Here is a 17,025-nt window from a genome sequence, read left to right on the forward strand (position 1 = left end):
TGTATATAACATGTCTATTTACTCACGTATTGGTATGTACCTACCGTACACTAGCCCTCAATGTTCAGATTTTGAGCGTAATTGCTGGGATTAACATTCAGTTCAATATTTGCGTTTAAGCTCACTTTGTACGAAAAAGAGGGTTGCATCTCTGTTTGTGACATTTCAACGAACTAGGTAAGTACATTATGGGGTGGAATTTTATTATTGCCTGAGGGGAAAGCACGTCATTGTCACTACACAGCTATGGGCTGAGCTTTTCCGCGCGAGCTTTGCATCGCCTTTTAATGTAGATGTAGCTTTATAGGTATTAAGATTTTTTTAAATCTATCCTGAACTTTTAGAGCTTCTTTAATGCAAACAAACAAAAAAACATTAAAAGTATTATCAGTAGTAGGGACGTGATGGGTTGTGATGATAAAATTACATGCTTGGTGAGTGGGACGAGTGACTTACAATTTACAATCCTCAAAAATGTTACTGTTTCACCTGTCTTTACTTAAATCACTGACAAAACGCCACCCTCTAACAAATGTATTACAAATTGTAATAATGTCGTGGAGCTCTCCCCTCGGCCGGGGGTTGGATGCCGTTGAATTGAGAGATCAAGTGCAGTAGCCGGCGCGTCGCGCTCACTGCTGCGTACTTAATTAGCTACCTGTGGGTCTATACTGGTTGTTTTATTTAAGTAAGTACTACTTGTATGTTTCCTCTTTCAATCGCCTTAACTTAGAGGAAATTAAGTACTTACTGTAAGTAATTATTAGACCACAATTTAAACTAAGTATTTCATTATATATACTCACTGTGAAAATAGTTATTTTGTGCAATAAACACTATTTCGTATTGTCCAGTCCAGACCAGTCAGTAATATCACATAATATTTTGATACATTTCCATAACAGTGTGCAAATTTTGCTAAACGTGATTGAAATATAAAAGGTTTTCAACTTTTCATTGTGGATAAAACTGGCAGATTAGACCCACTATACCTACGATCGATGGTAGCTGAAATAATAGAATTTGTCGGCATTATTACGGAAATTTCAACTGTCAACAGTTTAGTTGATATACAGTGTGTTGCAAAAAGGGTATGCTAAGCCGAAAAGGGGTGACTCAGGGGGTCATCCTAAACAACTTTTGTTCTACGAGTTTTGAAAATTCACGAATAACATAGTCCACCAATTTGTACCTATACCTGTAAGAAAACTTTCCACCATGCAAGTAGTTACAAGGAATTATAAATTAGCTACTACATTACACTTTGATACCGCCTTCATGTTCAAGATAACAATGTAAGAGCATCGTCCTCAATTTCATGCCCGTGCACAAATGGGCCTGCACCTTACGACAAGGAAAAGCTGGTAAAATTAAACTGCTCGCTACAAGTAAGATAAACCACCGAGTTAACTTTAACTTAAACCTGGTATTTAGTATGAACAATCGTCCGGGACCCGCGATCTGAATCTTAATGAGTTTAAGTCACGATGTTCCCTTTAAACTCTTTCCACACAGCGAGAGCCGAAACATGCCTGCAACCAAAAAGGTAATGAATGAATGGAGACAATTTGTTGATAATAATTATGTAAATGTTTCCTTTGAATATTGTTCTTTATCTTTTTTTATAAACATGAACACCCATTGTTAACGACAGTCTTGGTTGGAAATAAAGTGAATAAATTATACATAAGTAAGTACATTTAAGTAGGTACGCCTACGCCACCATATGCCACGTAGATAATGTTAATGTACGTAACCTCTAATTAAGTCGGCACTTCGTACGTACTCCACATTGTTTCCTGTACACGTATTGAAGTTGAGACATTCTGTATATAAATGAATTGGTTCGAATTCTATACATATTAAGATAAATGTAATTAATGTAATTATTAGGCTTTCATTCAAGAGTAAGCATCAATTATGATAAAAGCTTAAATTGTTACATATAATTACTGTGCACGTAATATTGAGTTTCCCACTTCACATCGCATGATCGCACCTAGGCACTGCATGGGTATATTTGCGAGCCGAGTGGGAAAAGCTTTTTGATAAAATATTTTAGATAAATTGCAAAACCAACATGAAATTTATTTAGTAAAACTGATGAAATTTTAACTCAATACCAGTGCAAATGTTTAACAAGCGCCGGCGAGGGCTGACTTCGTATTATACGTCTATAATAATAAATAACCAAACTAAATACCGTGTAAGAGTCAAACATGTTATTTTCCCTGTACAATTAAGGGAAATGGCCGGCAGTTACACTGGAATAAATGTCGCATTGCATATGCTGAAATTTTCATAAATGGAATTTCTTTTTCTTTTTAAAACAAAACCGGTCGCATTTTTTCGTTTCAAGATAAGTTTACCGCGAAATGCCGGCTCGCAGGCAACAGTTCAATCAAAACTCTATCGGAATGCCTAACACCTACTTGTGTTAGAACAAAGTGCAATCATAAAGACGTTGCTTATGCTAGTCACGACGGCCCGCCGTGAGTCAGTCTTCGCCTTGCGGTCTGGGAAACTTCGCAACGGACTCCCTCAGGCCATTCAAACTATCAAAATATTGGCAGCCTAATGGAGGAAAAACACCAGGAATTATCAGCTATTACTGTCAAAGACACCGCTTTTCCTGCAACATGTGCTATTGTTCTACGTCGCGTTTTTATGAAATGACTGGTATTTCATTTTCTACTCAAATTGGAACACCGTTTTTTTATAACACAGGTTATTGACTTTGTCTGCCTATTGATAAATTCTGAGCTAATTGTGAAAAGTTATGACGACATGCGAGTGGAATTTATTGGTATAAAAAGGTTTCCATTGTATTTCGGTGCGTGTAGTTTGCATCGATGGTGGTTCCTGGCTAAACAGAGTACGTTACAGAGCTGGTAAACACCGGGATTACACAAAGGGCGAGGTACGTGCCTGGTGGTGCAGCATGGCACACACAACGGCACATAACGACGCGGCGCGACACGCTCGCCCGTCACGTTCACGCACATACACCCACCACCAATCTTTTCACTCCACCACGACTTTGACATTTCTCCAACGAAGCACTCATTGTCTACGATGGACTTTATTGTGTCATTCGCCGAATGTTGGCTGCATTTTTTCGCCCCAAATTCTACACAATAGCTGTGAGTTTTACGACGACGGCGCGGCGGCGGCGAAATTTTTTCAAGAAGAACATGACAAATCGTTTTATCGAACCTTTGAAATCCCTTTTTGAGTACGTTATCTTAATCTTGTACAAAAGGGCCCAGGGCTGGCCAATTAGGTGGACTATTGCGTCGTCATCCCGTTCCCATATATTACGGGCCATTAGTCATTTGATCTCGATAAGTGTACATTGCCGGCGCTGACTCATCTGTCTTTTTGCATGCTCTGGAGAGCCGTCAATAGAAAACAAAAAGCGATCGATAAAGTCGAATCGTTGAGTTCATGTCAGAATATGCAAGTCAGAGATTATGATCGATAATTTGACGTGAAACATGGATCGCAGGCCTAAAGGTTACAAGCCGTGACTCCTCTCCTTATTTATGGGAGCAAGTTTGAAACTTTTCAAAATTAGCTCCGTCAACATTCTTCGGAGATAAGTTGGACCTACAGTCCATGGCGTATTTCCTTTTCCCAGTAAGGAGCTAACGAAACTTCACTAATTAGGACATTTACGGCATTTCTGAAGTTTACTTTACCCACGCCTACATAAAATAATATTTTTACTCGAGAGAACAGATACAAATATCTCTAGATACAAGAGATATAGAGAATTATACAAATAACTAATTACCGACCAACTTAACCAACTTTTTCCTATTAGATTCGATTAGGGACCTATAAAATATTTTTTTTAACATAAAACGATGATGTTTATTTCATTTGCATCATTCATATGTAACCTACCCACCTCTATATTTTCCTTCAGCACCAGAATGCAGCGCGGTCGGCAAGCAACATCCAATACAGAAGCCATTCAATTATCAATAGGCAGCCAAAATAATAAACGTACATTTATATTCCATTGAAACGAAAATTCCCGAACATGTTTTCCAATATGCAACGCTCTCAACATATTGGCTACATCCACCTATACTATAACTATAGTATTATATACAATTCTACTATGTACACGATTCGTTGAATTACAAATATCACGCGAATAAGCACGCCTCCCGAATATACTTTGCAAGGAATATTGCCATTGTGGGTTGCTCGATGTGATGGAATGAATAATGATTAAATTTTAAAGACATTGTTTGATTTATTAAGCTTTCATAACTATCATTTATTTTAATAGTTATAGAGATGCGAGGCAGACCACACAGCAAGGTACCATTGTCACGACATTTCTACAGGTACGATACGATATAGAAGTTTATTGTACTGCTGTACAGTGGTAGATATTGAAGTACTTAAAGCTTTAGTTGTAGTTAGGTACTTACCTTGTTTGTTAATTTAGAATAAAACCGTGGTTTACTAAGCACAAAACAACTGTAGAATCTAACAAGAAACCTATTTAATCCCTCGCCAGACGAAAAGTTAAACCCACGTCTACATGTTCACGTATGTCGATTGTCATGGAATAAAGGCGAGTTCGTGACTTCTCACATTTTAATATTCGGGCCCCGTCCCAAGCCGCGGGCCGTTGCCATGTGTCCCCGCTCGCTACATCAATACACGGCGTTGTTCATTGAAGACTCACTGCTTAAACTTAATGCTTTCGAATAGACCCGCGGTTGTTTCGGCGAGTAGTGTGTACCAGTCTTTAGAATTTGCAAGACAGTGTTGTTGCTTAGTTTGTGAAAGTCCCTTTATTATTAATCACTTGGAAATCACCGGGAATTTGTATTTGCTTTGTTATAATAAAGTAAAAAAAATATTTTAAATGAAACTTATTATTGTTTAGGTTTACGGTAATTCGGTATGTTAAGTAATTTTATGGTGATTGTTTCTATAATTTTAAATTGAAGTATGTTGGAATTTGAGACACTAATTTGAATATTTTTTATTTTAATGCTCTCGTTAATTTAATAAAAAATAATTAAAGATTGGCTCTTCGACGATTTTATGACGTCATTCGCTACCATGCAGCCGCTGACGTCATCAAGATCGTAACTCTGTGAATATTTACACTTTAGATTGACAGAAGTGACATTTAACAATTGAACATTTTTATTCTCTTTGGTTGAAACTTTAACCTTGCGCAGCGTCTTGAAGGACAAATTATATTTTCATTTTTGATAAAATAATCGGAATCCTTGAATATTTTATATTTTTAAGAATGAGACACTTATAAAGAATATAATATCTCGAAACGGTTTTGGAATTAGCATCAATTTTTTTTACTTAACATACCGAATTCCAGTGTAATAAGAATCTTACATACACAGTTTGTTTTCTTTTCATACATACTTAAACACATATCCCGCTTAATCCTCAGCATATGGCCACCCGAACTCCAACCCAATTCACTTGACTGCAATCATCCAGACCCCGATTGCACCTTGGCACGATACTCATAAAGCTCATAATTGCACGAAAGCCTTCACTGAACTTTGCCATGGGAACCTTAATACTCAATATGGATGCGGCATGATCGATCCCCGAGTATTCAATAGGAGATTTGTTTCTAATCCTCTTTGAAGAGGAAGTCGGGCGATTATCTTGTTCCAAATGATTCATAATACCCTCGTTTATGTCACTCCGTTGTGCTTTCATAGGAGTCCTGGTTTATTGGTACCGCTTGAAACATGCCCTCGTAGTAACTGAATGAAAGCTCTGTGCATCATAAGTATTTTTTAAGATTACAAGCTTTTTTAATTTGGTTATAAAGTTACAAAACGTATGACATAAAAGCTTATATTGTAACATTCATAACATAAATCAGGAAGTCTGAGTTAAAGCGTTTGATGTATAACGACTCAGTTATCTTTACTCATTAAACAAGAAACATATTTCAGGAACAGTGTCTGCTTGTACTACTCTAGCCACATGCGACCACTTATTTGAATCTTACAAGATAATACTTAATTCAATGAGTGCTTTATTTTTAAACTCTACTCAGATAACGTGATAATAGGCAGATAAATAGAGCTTTGTTTTCGTATATAATAATTATGAGGATACTGTAATCGTACTATATTTACAGGCCTTAGGAAGAATAATGATTAGCTGTAAATAATTTCTACGTTACTACATTTGTATGTAGTAACGTAGAAATGCCTAACGTGCTCTGCTAATTTGTATTAGCAGATTTCCATACATAGTCTGTATTAATTTTTATAGAAACGATTAGCCTTCTGACAGTAGGTATAAGAAGCTCTCCCATATTTAATCATTTCATTAACCTAAGTAATATTGTCATTATGCAAAATAGGTCACAGGAAGAAATAAGACAAAATCCCTCCTAAACTCTACAACAAAGGCTTTCAACATGTCAACAATAGAACAACAAACCGTATTAAAAGCAAGGTTAAATCAATAGAAATCATCAATAAAGCCCAGCCCACACCGTTTCCTATACATCATGTTCGGTGCTCCGGCCTTCGTGTCAGCTCCACGCGTACCCATCTATAGGTATGGTATATCGTGTAGGTACTTATAATTATATACTACGGTATAATTTAAATAGACGTATCGAAAATGCCAATCCTCCTATTGTTGGGAGTTGTGCCCTTTTTTTTTTTTTTTTTTTTTTAAAGATTTTATTATCACTCCACAGACTTTATGTCCGTGCCTTTTTGAGAGATCAATATATTGTGAGAGTTTGGTTGTTTTTTGTCTTCATCTTTTAACTACTCACTACTCAATGTGGAAGCTTATAATATATATATTTTATCTTTTATATATATATACCTATATATTATTAATAATTTTTTTTTTTTTTGCACTCCTGGAGGAAAATCTACACAGACACCTGGGAAGGGGACCCAGGTAGTGTCGGCCTTTAACCGACTAAAAACCCCCAGTTGTGCATTTCTTGTTTTTTTTTTTTTTTTTTTTTCTTTGTTTCACACAGTCACACTTACAATTATAATGGCAACAAACATTTGAAGGGTAGGGCCAGTGTCAGCTGTCTTCAGAGAACTTAACAGACGCCTGTCAGTGGCCACACACTCCTTTTGTCATCGCTGTTGTTTTGCCTGGTGTTAATGTGTGACAGTGTTCTTAAAACTATCTTAATTTTATTGGTTAGTTCTTATACAGATAATATTAATTCATGATATACTATACAATACCTACATATCAAAACTATACAATACATGCTATATACTATACATAACAAAACTATAAAATACATGCAATACGGTTTGGCCGTCAATATAAAATTAAAATCAAAATTCTCCTATTCCGCTCCATTTTGCGTTGCCAAAAGCCTTGATTGCTGGGCAACGACCTCTTTGTCCCGATTTTTTATTGCCATCTTTAGGTTGTACTCGAGGATCCGTTTCTTCGGTGCTGTTATTGCCGTTTTAGCGAGGTTGCCGATAGCGTCCTCGGTGTCATCCGCATAGTAGGTGCAGGCGGAGGTGTGCCTCGACAGCGCCACTACTGCGTGAGGTATGCTATCGTGCAACTTTATTTTATCTTTTGTTTTTATGATAATGACGGATTCGTACGTCAATCCCTGTGCTTCGTGTATGGTTAAGACGCGTGATCCCGTTCCTTCTCCAAACCCTTGGCTGGTCAGGGTCTCTTTTTCTTCCTGTGTATGCGTCAGGAATAGAGTGTTGGTTTGGGATTTTGGAATTGCTGCGTCTGTAAACCTTTTCAGCTGCAGGGATTGGATACGCGTTGTGGCTGCGTATATGCCTGAGTATACTTCTCTTAGGGCGTATGCAACATCCATGGGGTTTCTGTATGAGCACAACAGCTCCTGGGTGATGTTTGCTACCAGTGTTGGGCGACTGTACCTTAGTTCGAATAGGTTCTCTCTGTCTATGTACGGTAGCTGGTTGATGTCTCCGATTAGAGCAATATCACTGGCACGGGACAGGCGGGCGGCAATTACGATTGCCCCGAAATGGTTCATCAGGGCCTCGTCAATTATCAGGCGTTGGCATCCGACATGTTCTCTAAAGCCGTTTACTAGGACTGATGCCATCGTACGTACCCTAGTTCTAACCATGTCCCCGATCCTATGCGCTAGCCTGTTTCGTATATCGACGGCCGCCTCAGTTGTCGTGGTGATAATGGTGTCTTTGCTCACATCGAAGTTATTTACCACCCAGGTTGTCTTCCCACATCCAGGTACCCCGTTCACCCAAGCGATGGTGGGCATCGTCCAGCTATTCCAGGTAGCGTTAATGGTTTCCGCTTTTGCTAGGATTTTGTCCTCTAGCATAATCCTGGTACACTGAGCTACGACCACCATTTGGTTGTTGTGTGGGAGAGTGAGTTTCGGGATGTTGCGTTCCCAGGGCACGAATCCGCATTCCTCGCTATAAGCCGCCATATACGCTCCAGTCATTTTGCCTCTGAGGACTTGGCAACTACTGTTATCGTATATGCAGGCTTCGGCCTCCTCGAGTAAAACTTTTAGCCGGCTTTCGTTCTCTTGCCTGTAGGTCTGCATGATCGTTTTGCAGGACAAGAGATTTACCTGCTTTGTGGCGGTTGTAATTGCCATAAATTCGATGGCGGCATTCTCTAGATGGTCGTTTGAGGTGGTAGCTGTTTTCAGCTTCGGTGGGACCACCTGGCCCATATCCGCTCGAGTAATTTTCCTCTGGGCAAGCCTTTTTCCAGTTTTAGGTTCTCTGGAGATTTGGCGCCTCTCGGGTGTCCTCTGTGGTTTTCCTATAAGGCTTGAGGCAGCTGCTTTAAAAGCCTGGAGGAACCCTTGGACACGCCCTTGCGATGTTAAATTGTGCATCCTCCTTTCCATGTTCCGTTGTTCTGAAGCGGCGACAGCCCCAGCGGTCATCCTCTCCTGTAGGCGTTCAGATCCGGTGACCAAGTATTCGGCTTGTTGGTGGCAGTTGTCAATGCCCCTCGCAAGTATATGACCTTTGAGAAAGCTTGAGTTGTGAAGAGTTGTGCCCTTAATTTAAGTACTTGTGTATATTATTATTATGTAGTAATTAAATTCCATACAAATAAAGAAGTTTTACACTACAGGTTTAACAAAAATGCATTTAAGTACGGACTTATTGCCAAAAAGTACTTATACCTCTTCTAGTAAACCTTTAATTGGCGAAGATTAGTTGTGAGTAAGTATTATGTAGATGAAAAAGAACTTTTGGCACAAATTGATACGTTTACTTGTGATGTGAGAACTTGTGATTGCCCAGTAGCTATTTCCATAAGACATTAATCGTATTTTGTTAAGTAAAGTTATAGCAGCATGTTCTCAAAATATGATTATGATTATATATTACCACCTACGGACATAATGCGATTATGATCGTGGAATACAAAATATTTTTTTCTGTTTTTATATTAATTTATTTTAGTGAGTTTTATCAATCAAATCAAGCCATTAATCTATCATTAGTTTTTATAGCATATTCATGTAATAAAAATACTTACAAAAAATTTCAGGTTTTCCACAAGGCTTGTTATTTTTACTTGAGCCTTAGATAAACGAGCGCCCCTGTTGCTAATAGTTTGCTAGCATTGACAACAGAACAGATACACTTCAATAACGTATGCGATAGTGTGTAAGAGCCTTAACAGTTCATACGTAGGATGGATGGTATACAAATCTTTGTAGTGGCTAGCGAATGCTAACGTTTTTGTGGGTTTTTTCTGGTCATGTTGATGTTGACATGTGTGTGATTGATGATTCAGAGTTTGCAAGTTCTTAAAAGCTTTTCAAAAGTTAAAAGCTACGGAGCTTTAATATCCATTAGGTTAGTTTTTGCCCCACACAGCCATTCTTTTTCCCACAGAGCTTAAAAGTAAATATACCTACTTACAAACATAACGTAATTGAGGATTTGACTTGTCATAATAATAATAAGCATAATAATTTATACTTATACCTGCAGATGTTATTGAGATGCTGCGATCGAGAAATGCCAAGGATTTCTCTCAATGATTTATAATAGATAGGTACTTACTAAGTTCTTACCTATATCTAAGTACATTGTACATTGTGAAATGAGAGCTCTTATATGATATGAATATGTGTGTGTGTGTGTGTGTGTGTGTGTTCATAGGCAAATTCCGTGTAGGCTGTTGTTTTTCAATTCAATGAGATGATTTATGCGCTGCAAATACTCGGGCTCTTCCCATTGAACCCACAACTACCTATTCTGTACACATACTTGTTCCTATCGAGGTAAGTAATATTCTACAATACACAATGGATGAGGTGCGATTCTACCTTGCAAAGGTTTTATCGTTTATTTTGTACATTGTTGGTAAATTTTAAATAAGTACCTACCTTCCTACGTATGTACTTAAGTAGTTTAGATTGCCTCCATCTCATTATTTGAAAAATTGGTTGCTAGATTTAAATGATATTTCTTTATATAAATCTTAGGTAGAGTTGTAACTGGTATTTATTTAATGTAGTAAAGTAAGTAAAGTAAAATGTTTATTTATTTGCTCATAAAACACATATAATAAGTAAAATTAAAATCTTATTTTACAAAACATAAAGTATTTTTGCGCACATCTTTCATTTTAAATCACAAAGTACCTAGTTTAAATTTATTCAAAAACTTTCTACAACAAAAGAAACGTTTTACGAACAACCCTTCATTATAAAGATACTCCACAACGCTCCACGGCTGATGGCTCAAGGCTCTCGGATTATACTCAATAATTATTCTCGTGTGAGAATGGGCACGATTATACTGATGAAAGCTATAATTACATCAATATACACGTGTTACCAAACTATATGATGTGCCAAGTGACTTGTCAGCCCTGATGGATGGCGCGGCAGATGCTAATAATGACATAATCGGGAAAGCTATTAAGTTATAGAAGCCAGTTATAGGCTGATGTATCGAGTCGTGATGCTGTTACGCAAAGACAGTTTCAGTTTTTTGCGAGCACTAATGATGACAAGTTAAGTAGGAGACGGTGAAGTAAAGCCTTAACGCCATTTTCACATCTGAGAATTCCATTGACGTTATACCGGGTTTTGCAAAAAGGGTATAAGTACTAAGCCGAAACCTACATGTGCAGCATGTTATATAAGTACATAGGTATAAGATCGGAAATGAAATCAGAATGTAAACATTCGCGAAAAAATAATTTTTAACATCCTGTACAATAGGTAAATTTACTCAAATGAGAAACTACCTAGGCCTTAATTATCGTCACCTATCGCCAGCGGCGTCGTACAAAGCCTACTCTTTGACCTTCCATTTCAAGAACAAATACTAATAATCTTTAATCTCGCCAACCGCGAAATTAATTTTAAAGACCGTTATTTAATACGGCCTCGCAGAACAAAGGCACTCACATTTCGCATTCGGAATGCGTGCCTGCCTACAAACCGCATAAAGAATCCTCTTTGTATTAAAGCGAGTGCTTATAACATAAAGCTGCGCAATCGCTAAAGAAAGCAAAAGTAAATCGCAGATGTATGTAGATCTCGATGCGCTCGCGCACGCTTCATAAAGAACGTGAACCACGCCTCCGCCGCCGGATATTGCCTTACATCCGACCCTTCTGAAACAGAGGCATTGTTCTCGATCGTTATTAATCAAAACGATTTGGATGTCCCTGATATTTGCTCCCGAAAACATCGTCCCGTCACGCTCAACAGCCTTTGCAGAGAGTCTACAATACAACTCTACACCCGCCGTCACACACTGTTGGATCTACACTTTCAGACACACAACCTTAGATTAACAATATAGGTATATACTTACAAACAAATTGTTGTTTACTATCAAATATTGTATAATGTATAATCAAATAGTGTATTGTACCAACTGTTGTATATGAATGAATAAAATTTTCTAACTGTTCAAAATATGAGCTAAGTGGTACAAGGGATATTATTAATTTGTGGAGACTTTTCCTTACACTGACATTCCATCTAGTTCGTAATAAAATACGAGTATCATCGGCACCCGCAGTTACACACTGCTGGGCTCAGCACTTTCAGACAACTGTGATTTTGTAATTTGACTACACAATCCTTAGAAGTGAAATTTACCCATCCAAGTCTAGATTGGCTCAGTAATGGTATAGGCAGAGGTGCAAGCAACAATAGTGAAGGGAGGCCACGGTAGGCACGGTGAAGTAATCACGAATTCCGAACATCCTAAAGTTCAGATGATACTCGTACTTGCAGGATGTACCGGCGTGGTTTCTATTCCTCTATGGCTAGAGGCATGTTCATAGACGAAATTAGACATTGGTAGTAAGAGTGGTTCTGCCTGTTTCATCCTCAAGAGATTTCTCGCTGATAACTGGCAGCTACTTTTCAGTCCATATAAGACACACTACGCTCATCGACTTAATTATACTATGAATTGCAGAGCTCTACATGCACATTTGTGAAAGTAATTAATAAATTTTATATGATATGGCCAATTCATTCGCAACTGTAATTAATGTATCAGATTAAATTGGATTTTTGTTTTCAGAGTAGAATAAATACACTGAAAAACACTTCAATTCTCCATTATTTAACAATTTAATGCGGCTTTTGTATGAAAGTAGATAATAAATAATAATAAATATGTGGGGACATCTCACACACGGCCATCCGACCCCAAGCTAGGCAGAACCTGTGTTATGGGTGTCGGACAGCTGATATATCTACACAAATACATAGATAGATAGATACTAAATATTAAATATAAATATCAACACCCAAGACCCGAGAACAAATATCTGTGTTTAAACAAATATCTGCCCCAGCCGGGAATCGAACCCGGGACCTTCGGCTCAGTAGTCAGGGTCACTAACCACTACGCCATTCGGTCGTCAGATGTAATCAAATCAGATATGGGTAATTGGATAATAATTTTTACGTTAAACTACCTTCACATGTTTATGGTATACGTACACGTGGGCTGTAAATTGTTGTTTAACATTCGAGCTAATCCCAGACCTTCCATGTGCATAATTATCAGCTCCCAAAATTTCACCATCTTTTTTCTTCCAGCCAGTGGGCATCTACCGCGGAAAGTACGAGTGGGCCAACGAGAATAGCCCCTCGGACTGCTCGCTGTGGGTGCGGGGGGCCACGCTGCAGCTCGACGACGGACAGTGGCAGTGCCAGCTCACCGCCAGCAACTATGATGTGCAGGTATGTGTCACCTAGTGCGAGGGGGCAATGAGAATAGCCCCTCGGGGGGGGGGGGGATCAAAAACACCGCCGCTATATCCCATTCCAAGGGGAAAGACATCTGATACAAACAAAAACTACCCTTATTCGAATGTAATATTGGGTTCTATCAGATGTCTTTCCTCGTGGAATGGGATAGGCAGACTTACCGAGCCGGTCTAGGCCCCAGTGGTTCCTCTAGACATCTGGGATCGACGCAAGAAAACGAACCGCAACCAGAGCTAGGAGTAAGCACTAGGATGACCTCACGAGTATTCTTTATTCTCTTCTTAACTGACTTGCAGCCAATTTGAGTGGGTGGCACCTCTATATCGTGATTCATGATCATGTCATGACTGTCGATGTCGTGAGGTCGTGAGTGACAAGGAGTGTATTGCATGGTGTAAGTTTTGAAGAAATTACATACTTTTTGCACAAGCTTTGCGTAATATGTAAATGTTGATAATTTTATTATAATAAGTACTTATTATTATTTGCGATTCTTCATTTTTACAATGTCGGTGATTTGTACCAAGGTGTACACCAATATTTTATTCATACAAACGTATTCCCATATTCCTATCGAGACTTTGAAGACTAGTGACGCAGATTTTCGATAAGTTACAGAGACAGACGACCGAATGCCGTAGTGGTTAGTGACCCTGACTACTGAGCCGATGGTCCCGGGTTCGATTCCCGGCTGGGGCAGATATTTGTTTAAACACAGATATTTGTTCTCGGGTCTTGGATGTGCCCGTAAAATGGCAATAGGCCCGCCCCCTATTACATTGGGACTAACATAACACTCTGGCGAAAAGTGGGTGCAGCAATGCACCTCTGCCTACCCCGCAAGGGAGTACATTAGTACAAGGCGTGAGTGCGTGTTTTTTTTTTTTGTTTTTACAAAGACAAAACTCTTTGTCGTGCTTTACATGTAGAGCTACGATAAAATACTCGGTTCTACATAATATATGTATACCGCACGTATAAAAATAAAGCATGATCCCATTCCGCTGATAAGCAGTCGTTGTTCAAGACTTCCAAGAGGCCTCTTTTCACGTGTTAAGACATTAGCAGCATTGGAAGACTAACTTATCATGCAAACCCCTCTTCCATTACCTTCTCACCACCCACCTAACCCTCCCCTACAATTCCAGGACGCGCTCTCCAGTCCACCAGCAGCCCTGGCAGTGCGGGTGCCTCCACAAGCGCCCCGGATCCTGTTCAACGGCTCCCACATCATGCCAGGACAGAACATCACGGTGCCCGCCGGGTCCCGGGCCACGGTCGTCTGTGAGGCGCGGTATGGAAACCCGCCGGCGTATATTGAGTGGTATTTAGGTGAGAGATTGGTTGCTAGTTGCATGATTGGCCATAATTTTCTATAAGGCCTAACTGTTGTGTACTTTGTTCTTATATGTATATAGGTATTATTATATACTGCTATTACTAACTGTTCTGTAATTAATCATATTACCACTTCCAATATGTAGTGTGTTCACACACCTTTGAAAACGGTAAGTATAGATAGAAGTGATTATAAAATTAAGTACAAGTTTATTAAATTCCCATGTTTTATTATGATTGGATCATAATCATCTCATAAAATTAAAGGCATTGCATTTACAGACAATTAAAAAGTCAATTAGGTATATATACCGGATAAATGTACCCATGAAGATTTCCTCACCACGCGGTAAAAAAAAACGCGTATCGGTGCATCGGAATGTAATACGCGAGAATGAATATCGCGCGGTGAAATATCGCTGTGCGGACACAGCCTATAACCGTCAATCAAGAACCCTTAACCAACCTCCCAACCTTCCAGAAAAAGAGCGTCTCTCAGCGTGGAGCCAGACCAACGCGTCCGAGGTCGAACGCCCTCGCGTGTGGGCAGCCAGGTCCGTGCTGGAGCTGGCCGCCAGCAGGTCCGCCCGCGGCCGGCAGCTGGCGTGCCGCGCGCACCACCCGAGTTACCCCCAGCCTTACTACAAGGACGCGTTCACCATGCTCGATGTTACATGTAAGTTTATAGTCTCTAGCTTTAGGATTTTGTTTGTATGAAATATAATAATGGCAGAGGAGCAGAATGTATACGCCGAATTACTCTTTCTGATCTTATGCGCGAGTCGCCGAACTAGGCTTTACCTAGTTCGGTGACTCGCAACTTGCTTTCAATGACTGGACAGGATGTCTTACCTATACGGTTATCTGCCATAAGCATTTGAAACGGATAGACTAATTTGGTGGTAAGAATAACTGGATCTAGATAGGAAATGCATATTAAACTCTACGTAACATTGATGCAATGTAATAAAAATTGATCAGAGAGTACTAAATAAATATTAGGTAATTTTTATTACGTTATTTATAGGTACAGCAGGTAATAGTATTATGTTATGCCGTTTTCATATTAACAACCGGTAATGCATCAATATGTAGATATCCCATATTAGCCTACCACAACAAGACCTCATTTGAATGTTAACACATTTGACAAGGGCGAGCACCGTGCAGCGGTGAAGGGTGTCTCGATTGGTCGGCCAAGCTTGTCCTAGGTTCCGTCGCTGCGATATATGATTGTTGACTCCTTACATCCGGCCGCCACCCATTGCTTAGATATGCTGAACTACTTCACATAATGGTAGCTAAATATGATTGGTTAGGCTGGGTTGGTCTTCCTTTTCCTTTAATTCATCATTCATCTAGGAGTTCTGACTTCGGAAATAAATACCTATCCTTTCACAATCAATATTTTGTTATTTTTTTCCTCTATCCACAGAGGAATAAAACACTATGCAATGCGGCCTGCATTGCATATATAGTATCCGATTGATAGAGGTTTTTAATTATAAACACAGTTTTACAAACTGATCCTGATTGGTACTGAAATCAAAGAGCAGTAAGTACCATGATAGATAAAGGATCTGACCTACAAACTTAGGTCAGAAACCAAACTACACTTCACTTACCTATAGTAGATACTCAAACTTCAAAACCCCTTCTTTAACCCTCCACTTTCCCATTCCAGTCGTCCCAGTAGTATCAATCCAAGGCGCGGACGCCAGCACGCTTGCGAACCTGGAAGAAGGCTCCAGTGCCCTAACCCTGGAGTGCAAGGCGGAGGGCAACCCAAGCCCGTACGTGTGGTGGACCAAGGACGGACAGGTGCTGGCCACTAACGGACCCATGCTGATATTGGCTCCCGTCGCGAGGAATCATTCTGGTAAGTGGTTGAGGAAGTTATTTGATACATCTGTGATCGTAGTGCTGGATGTAAAGCTTTCGTAAGGAGGGTAAGGTACGCTCTGTAATTAGACTTCCTCATTCAACTATTCTTGGTTACCTTGTCTAGCTCTAAGGTCATCATAAAGGGTACTTTTCATCCTAGATAGGGTAGTGATTGCACAGTTAATGTGGAAGCAAAATTATAGCTTAGTTATAGTTATAACACATTCTGCAGCCCTATATGTATTGCAAGAAAGTACGAATTAATTAAATAATATATCTACCTACTTACCTAGTTTTGATTAGCGTAAGTACCTAAGTTCCTTTGTGTGAGCTGAAGATATTTTATGTACCTATTCAAGCGAATATATAGACAAAGGTATAAATCTGAAAAGAAGCGATCGCTGCATAGTACATATACTTACATAAGTATTCCGTTTCTGTTTCATTCACAGGAAACTACAGATGTCAGGCGCGGAACTCTCTGGGGACCTCCGATGCTGCAAGAATTGATATCGATGTCAAATGTAAGTTCAAGGTGCCACTTG

At 39.2% G+C, this 17,025-nt stretch overlaps 1 protein-coding gene across 1 annotated transcript in view; it reads left to right on the forward strand.

Annotated features, from left to right (window-relative positions):
* LOC105383771 (irregular chiasm C-roughest protein) overlaps positions 1-17,025 on the forward strand; it is a 50,168-nt gene that overhangs the window by 22,252 nt on the left and 10,891 nt on the right. Inside the window, exons 3-7 of the mRNA XM_048622482.1 lie at positions 13,088-13,231; positions 14,407-14,590; positions 15,078-15,272; positions 16,281-16,475; positions 16,933-17,004. Coding sequence (XP_048478439.1) covers positions 13,088-13,231; positions 14,407-14,590; positions 15,078-15,272; positions 16,281-16,475; positions 16,933-17,004 — 790 coding nt within the window. The remainder of the gene's footprint in view (positions 1-13,087; positions 13,232-14,406; positions 14,591-15,077; positions 15,273-16,280; positions 16,476-16,932; positions 17,005-17,025) is intronic.

The sequence above is a fragment of the Plutella xylostella genome, chromosome 8 (genome assembly GCF_932276165.1).
Source record: "Plutella xylostella chromosome 8, ilPluXylo3.1, whole genome shotgun sequence".
NCBI lineage: Eukaryota > Metazoa > Arthropoda > Insecta > Lepidoptera > Plutellidae > Plutella > Plutella xylostella.